General features: G+C 40.9%; 1 protein-coding gene across 2 annotated transcripts; it reads left to right on the forward strand.

The window, feature by feature from the left end:
• Window positions 1–703: 703 nt before the first annotated feature.
• On the forward strand, window positions 704–4802 carry LOC101161906 (transmembrane emp24 domain-containing protein 2). 2 transcript variants are annotated; one of them, XM_020707400.2, is made up of 5 exons: window positions 732–1045; window positions 3036–3228; window positions 3312–3329; window positions 3542–3649; window positions 3726–4802. In XM_020707400.2, the coding sequence occupies exons 1-5, from the start codon at window positions 866–868 to the stop codon at window positions 3848–3850; spliced, it is 624 nt and encodes a 207-aa protein (XP_020563059.1). In that variant the 5' UTR covers window positions 732–865; the 3' UTR covers window positions 3851–4802. The 2 variants fall into 2 exon arrangements, with proteins under 2 accessions (XP_020563060.1, XP_020563059.1); XM_020707401.2 differs by lacking the exon at window positions 3312–3329 and having other exon boundaries at window positions 704–1045; window positions 3726–3941.
• Window positions 4803–7602: the final 2800 nt, after the last annotated feature.

Here is a 7602-nt window from a genome sequence, read left to right on the forward strand (position 1 = left end):
CTTTAAAAGATGAAATTTTATACTGAATCCTCAAAAATAATTATTGAAACACCACTTTGTGTGTCCAGCTTTTCCTGCAGTTTGACCAACAAATAAATACATTTTCCTTGACACAACTGTGAAAACCAAGAATGTGCACAAAAACAGTCGCACGACACTGAACTTTTGAACACAAAAATACATTTACAAAACATGCACATGCATTAAATTGGATAAACTCTGAAGATTTTTTTTTTTCTGGAGACATGCTAAAGTGAGTCAAAGCCTACATTATAAATCAAAATATTTTCAATAATGGATTTATGATAAATTAATTATATTTATCCACCACAATTGACTTTAGACTTCAGTTTGAGTCATTATAAAAAGACGAAATTATAGAAACCGTTAAGAAGAATTAGAGAAATACAAAGCAAACACGTGGATGTACTGATGTAAAAGATGTACAATTTAAAAGACATAAAAATATTTTTTATACTTTCAAATGCCTCAAAGATAACTCACACCATATGGTTTTCAAGGATTATTGAGGGAAAAACTTCAGACAACTACTACTGAATCTTTACATGTATTTTCTGAAGATATACTTTAATTAATTGTTTTTTATAAGAATGCGCAGAAAGCCAGGTTCGACTTTAGAAATCTTTTTTTTTTTTTTTTTACGGACCGCTTTTCTTAAGTTTGTCCCTCTCGAGCTGCTGTCCTGTAAGCCCTTACGTGGCAGTCTCAGAGCGGTGTACAGCAGCCGAGGCTGGTGCAGCTCCTTTCCTGCGGAGCCTCTCTTCCTCCACGTACCTCCATCCTGCAGGATTCTCCTCGGAAAAGAGGGCCGGACAGTCCGGACGCGTCTTTCTCTGCCTGAAACATGTTTACCGCCTCGGAGCTGGTCGTCCTGCTGGCCGTCCTGACGGCCACCGCGTCCGGCTACTTCGTTAGCATAGACGCCCATGCCGAAGAGTGCTTCTATGAGCGGGTGAACTCCGGCACCAAGATGGGCCTCATGTTCGAGGTGGCAGAAGGAGGCTTTCTGGACATCGACGTCGAGGTGAAACATTTAATTGACGCAATGTATCAACACAAAATGTATTTTTTATTTTGAGTTGTTCCTGTAAATCTTTCGAGGTTAAACGGGGCCTATGCTAATGCTAGCGGTTAGCCTTTAGCTGTCTGTCCACGTAATGTCAACTTGATGCTAGGTAGCGCTGGATTTGTGGCCTTTAACTTGATGTTAGAAACGTTTGACCTAAATATTAACAATAATAACGTTTTCCTGGATCATTTGAAGACAGTTTATACACAGAAGTTATGGCATTTATAACTTTAGCATTGCGTTAGAGATGCTAACTGTTACAAATTAAAGTTGTGCAACATTATTTAACATTTTGTGATTTGTCGACTTAATGTTCAGATAGTTGACACACAAAGCTGGTGTTCTGACTCACTTTCTGCCATATGGTTTGTTAAATATTCAATGTGTCTAAATACAAACTTTTTATGTAAAACCCGTAAACTATAGGAAATAAAACCATTTTATCAGGTTTTAAAACCGTAAAGAAGAGGTATTGAAATGTGAATTATGGTGAAGCAAAAACACAGGTGTCTGCATTGTGATGAGTCATCTTTTACACTTATCACCACTTTTTTGATAACACGCTTTCTGCTGTGGTCTAAAGAAACTGCATATTCAGTATCTAAACATATTCAGTGGAGTTCAATTTAGTGTTTAAATGTATTAAACTGATTTTACTAATGTTGTGACAGTAAAGTTTATCTTCTGGCATTTCCAGAGTGCTTCAGTTGATTGTGTCTAAATACAAAAAATTCCAAACTGGGGCTTTCAGATAAGAAACCTCTCTGATGCTGCAATAGATCTATTTAAAACGATTGTGTTCATGTTCAACCACCTGTGTTTCAATTAACAACTCAAACAGGGCCATATGGTCTTTAAAGTTCCGCTCCAATCATCTTTTAATCTATTTTCAAGGCCTTTTGATTATGATGATGCAGTTTTTAGCCAAAACCTAAAAATTTGTTTAGGACATACTTTCTGCAGAGCGGCAGGAGGTCATTAGAAATTCACTTCTTGAGCTGTTGGTGCAGAACAAGCCAGCAACCCCTTCCCTTACTTTGTTTACATGCTCCCCTGCTAGCTTACAGCCCCTCACACCCCCAACCTAACATTAGCGTAGCAAAGAAATGGCAGCAACATCAGATCCATCCGTCCGTCCAGTTCTGATCCAGATTCCAGCTCAGACCAGGAAAACAAAGACAATCATGGATTTAAGCTGAATTTTCTGTTTGTCCTCCACGTCAAAAACGCCATTTTCATCAGAGGGGGCCTTCAAACTTAATGTCCGCTGCCTCCCTCTGTAGCAAATGGAAAGTAAATAAAGTTCTACCTGTTTCAGAGATACAGTTTACAATTTTTTTTAATTTCGTAGAGCGACAGGATAGAAATCAGCAGATTGTCTCGGTTCAACTGAATAGAAGAAGTGAAGCGTGACTGAAAGTGTTTAAACATCAGATGGAAAATCTGACACGAGCTCTGTAAACACTCAGGAGGCCATAATGATTTCACCTCTTTAATGCTTTTCTCTATTGTAGAACATGTCAAGGAGGAAGTTTTGGATTTTTTTTTTAGATGTTGATATAAAAAGCCTTGTTTTGATATTTGTTGATCTTAACTTTATCCTTTTTCCGTCACTAAAAGAAAAGTTTTTGTTTTTCTAAATAAATGCATAAATCGACTATTAACACAATTTCCATCATGAAGCTATATATATGTATGTATATGTGTGTGTGTATATGTATGTATATATATATATATATATATATATATATATATATATATATATATATTTACTTTGAGCTAAACTGACGTTGTTTGTATCTGGGTAGGTGGTCTAATCATTAATCCGGGTCTTCAAAAACAGGTTTTCAAGAAAAGATGCTGTGCTTCGTGTGCAGAATTTACCTGCTGCCATCAACTGGACACTGGTATCTTATCAAAAATGGTTTCCTTATTCCGTTGGTAGATAATGGGGCCTGACGGGAAGCAGATCTACAAAGGGGACCGGGAGTCCAGCGGGAAGTACTCTGTGGCTGCTCACATGGACGGAACCTACAAGTTCTGCTTCAGCAACAAGATGTCCACCATGACGCCCAAGATCGTCATGTTCACCATCGACATCGGAGAGGCTCCCAAAGGCCAGAACATGGAGACTGAAGGTGTGCTGAGCGTTCTCTCTGATCCGCGCCTCACGCGTTGCTCTTATGCTCCGTTCGTTCTGACGGCCTTTGCTCTCCTGTAGGTGCCAACAGCTGGGACGGTAGGGATCAGGCAGCCTGTGATGCACTGTGGCGTTTTTTTTGTAAATCTAACCGGTTCTGCAGTTTAAACTAACAAGCATCTGGTCCTTTTAGACAGCGTGTCGTCCCGGCACGTGCATCAGACGTGTGAAAGTGCCGTGCATGGGTTTTGTGCACGAGTTGAGTGCAGGCGACGTGGTGACACCTTCTTTTGTTTTTCTGCCTGTTCCAGCTCATCAGAACAAGCTGGAGGAGATGATCAACGAGCTGGCTGTTGCCATGACAGCGGTCAAGCATGAGCAGGAGTACATGGAGGTCCGCGAGAGGATACACAGAGCGAGTACGTGCCCAGAAAGACGTGCCTCCAACGCTGGAAGTGCATCTGAAATGAATCGTTGTGTTCTTTTTCTCCTCAGTCAATGACAACACGAACAGCAGGGTGGTCCTGTGGTCCTTCTTTGAAGCTCTGGTCCTGGTCGCCATGACGCTCGGACAAATTTACTACCTGAAGAGATTTTTTGAAGTGCGACGAGTCGTGTAGAGCGATTTCCACAATCCCTCCCTGTGTTCCTCTACTGTTTTTTTTTGTTTTGTTTTTGACACCAAGACCGTAATTTACTCTCTGGAAAAGAGACTGGCTGGAAGTTTTCTTCTCCTGTTTGCTTCCTTTTGTAAAAAACAGATGGTTGAAGGACTCTGCCATAAATGTGGGTCTTTTTTTTTTTAACAGATTTTTATTGTCCATATCTGTTGGAGAGTTTTAGTCCAGCTGAAGCAGAAAAGGGGCTTTTCATTTTCAGTCATTGTAGTCAAAAATGAGAAACTCCAAGGGAAGGAATGGCTGTGAGAAGGTTTTATTCCCCTTAGAAGATGCCCCCGGTTGTGTTTTCTGTCATCTGTTGTGTTCATGCTGTCGAACAACAAATTGCACTCCTGATGTAAAAATGTCTGAGGGATTCTTCTCTGGACGGGAAGCTCCACCTCCTCCCTTATCTGAAGGCGGGACTTCGAGGAACGTCTCTCACCTCCCGCCGTCTTCAGATGTTTGCGTCAGGCTCGACGTTCATTCTTTCGTTTTTAAAACCTCGACTTTGACGCCTCCAGCTCGAGCAGAACCGGGTCAGAACGGTACGGTTTGGCTCTGCAGCAGAGGAAAGTCCACGTTACATGTCGAGGTTCTTCTGGGCGGGTCGAGGGGGGGGGGGGGGTGTTCAACACTGCTGTGTGCTTTTTGTTGCATCTATATTTCTGTCAGGTTTGGGGTTGAACATTAAAAACTTTGAATGCAGTTCTGGGCGTGTGATTTCCTGCAGCAGGTCTGGTGGCGTGCAGCCGTCCAGCTGGAGCCTTCTCACCAGCTGCATGTCCCTCATCAGGCTTCGGTTTTGTAATAAAGATGTGATCAACCAGATCCGTGACGTAGCTCTGTACAAACAGACTGGTTCAACTGAAAATCCCCAGATTTCATAATAAAGCCGATATTCTGTACGATTCTCTGATGTGTTTGTGGGCCCGTCTGTCAGGACACTGCCATAAGTCCCGGTCCGCAGGTCCATGGCGTGTTTATGGTTTCAGTGCACTAAACAGGGGGGGGGGCTTGTCTGGGGGTCCAAATCCAAAATTCAGTGACTTGGAAAGAGGTCTGCAAAAGAGTGCATTGTTGCCCTCAAGACTGGCAACAACGGCATTGATTTGAAACGTTAATGATCCAAGTTTTCCTCATCCGAACACAATGGATTCATCAATGGTCTTCATAAAACCATATTTATTAGATTTTACTTTGACAAATGGGAAACGTCGTGGTTCAAAAAAGGTTCAAATTGTGTTAAAATCCAGGATGCTAGATAGTCCCACTCTGTATAGTGTTTAAGTGGCTTAGTGACGGAATTTGAACCACTGACTGACCACGGCGTTCCAAACAGGAAGTGGCTCCAAAGCCAAAATCCCATGACTTACGCCGGCAGAAGAACCATTCTGGATCTGATTTTTTTTATACCTTCATAATCCTCATTCTTTCTTTCAAGTTATAAACTGACCAATCAGATGCCTCAATAAAAGTAGGTGGTTCCATAGCCCATTTTCACGTGGTAGGGGTGTGGCCTTCCAACAAGCTCACTCCTGATATGTAAAAGGGGTTGCCATAGAAACCATTACTTGGGGCGTGTCCAAATTCGAGGGCGAGTCTAGTCTTCAGTTAATTCCAGCCGTCACAGCTGGGAATGTCCTGTCGCCTAGCAACCGTGAGTGGAGTAGTGAAGGTTTTCCTGGCTCGTCTTGCATCTTGGGACATGATGGGAAGCAGAGAAGGAAACACCAGACCAATCTTGAAATCGGGAAAAAGAAGGCCGTGTTCGAAGGAGTCGTTGAATTTGGACGGTACTTGTCGCGGCGCTGCGACGTAAGCGGCCTTCAAATGCAGCCTAGGAAGAACGCGGCCCTCAGATTTGGACACAGTTTGGACCAATCACTGCTTACTGACCACGTCTGGCTCCAACATGGCGGCATCTGCACTGCATCGAGGAAAAATGGCGACTGAATGCACCTAATTTGGTTGAAGCTGGAAGTAAAAGAGGCGGGGCTAATGGAATTCTTAATTCCAGCCACACCCACATCTTTCCACATATAACAGGTGAAAACTCAGGATCTATTCATGAGCGGGTTAGCAGAACTCAGTTACGGTTCATTCTAAGTCAAATCAGAACAAGATCCAAATCTCTCAGTATCTGGATCTCCTTTTGCTGTTTGGGGCTTTTTGTGCATTTTTTACTTTACAATTTCCTTCCGTCAACTTTCCTTGAAAAGGTTTTTGTGGCAATGCTTGGCATCCATCTTTTTAATATAACCCCCTCTTCTGTGTATACAGAGATATTTTATTATATTACACAATAGTTACACAATGAACCTGAAACTCCAAAAAACAAAACTCAACTTTGAGCAGGGAACCTGAATTTTTTTATTGCAAAAGTTACTAAAAGTGAGATCAAACTGTTTGATAACAAAGATCTAATGTCTGGAGACTAAACTAAAAATGTATAAATGCAACAAAGCAAAAGACAAAGTCTAAACAATGTGGAAATTGTCTTAAACACCAGATGAAGCTCCATTCTGAGGATTTATTCCAGCTTTGTTTAAAATCAAAAGTCTCAAAGCAAAATACTTTAGTTTTTTTAATTAACTATACTCATGGGAGAGGTCAGTGTCATTCCCCCATCATGGTAAACTGACCGTGGGCGTTTTTCCTCTGTATCTTTGTGTTTGCTCCAATAATTGATTATTAGTCGTTTTAACTTTGTGTTAATTGGCTGAGCTGGAGGCGTCCGTCCTCCTGGTTTCTACCAGACCTGCTGCTGTTCCTATAATGATCTGCACACACAGACCCTGACCCTCTCTTCAGATTCCAATGCTTAGGAACATTTAGATAGATTTTAATCAAAGCTGTTCAGTTAGGTTCATTAATAAATCATTAGTTCAGAAATGACTCATAAAAGGCAAAAACCTCAAACTGAGCTTCAATAATTAAGCAGTTTTGATTCAAGTCATTCCAAATGTTTCAACAGAAACAGATTTTCTTCCTTTTATAATCATAATAACAATAATATATATTTATTAAAGGACTCCATTTATTTGCAAAAACAGAAAAGGTCAATTTTTGTGTCTGATCTTTCAGTTTGAAAACCAATTAGCACTTATTGGAAACTTAATTGCAGATGGATAGACATGCAATTCAAAATTAAGAGAGAACATTAGATTAAAAAAAAGGATATTTTAAATATTGAAATATACCAACTGTTTGTTAAGAGAAGGAGAAACTAAGGAGCCCCTTCAGGGGTTTAGAGTGCCTGGGATGTCAAAGAACCAGAAGAAATTAAGAAATAAAAGGTTTTGGACAACTGCTAAGTTACCAGCAGTTCTCAAAATATTTTCCAACCTCTTGATGGCTAAAATTTGTTCTGTGCAGAGAACATTTTGGAACCTGAATATCTCCCAATAACTGAATGCTTTTGAATGAACTCCTTTTGGTTTCTACAGAGGACATTTGGCACTTCTCAGTGGTACCTAACGTGGAGGTGTGGGGCTCTGGGATTTGTAGTTTTTTGTAGTATTGGGCTTTCAGTGACTCATTCATGAAGCTACTTGGATGAGTTGTTAAACACTTCATGAAGATTCCAGATGCCACGACTCAACTGCAAGGCATCACCTGGGGGCAGGTGAATCTTTATCGACAGAAGAATACGTTACAAAATGTGCTTTGCAATTTTTATAAAAAGCAATTCCACCTTAAATCTGATGAAT

The sequence above is a fragment of the Oryzias latipes genome, chromosome 12 (genome assembly GCF_002234675.1).
Source record: "Oryzias latipes chromosome 12, ASM223467v1".
NCBI classification, from domain to species: Eukaryota; Metazoa; Chordata; class Actinopteri; order Beloniformes; family Adrianichthyidae; genus Oryzias; species Oryzias latipes.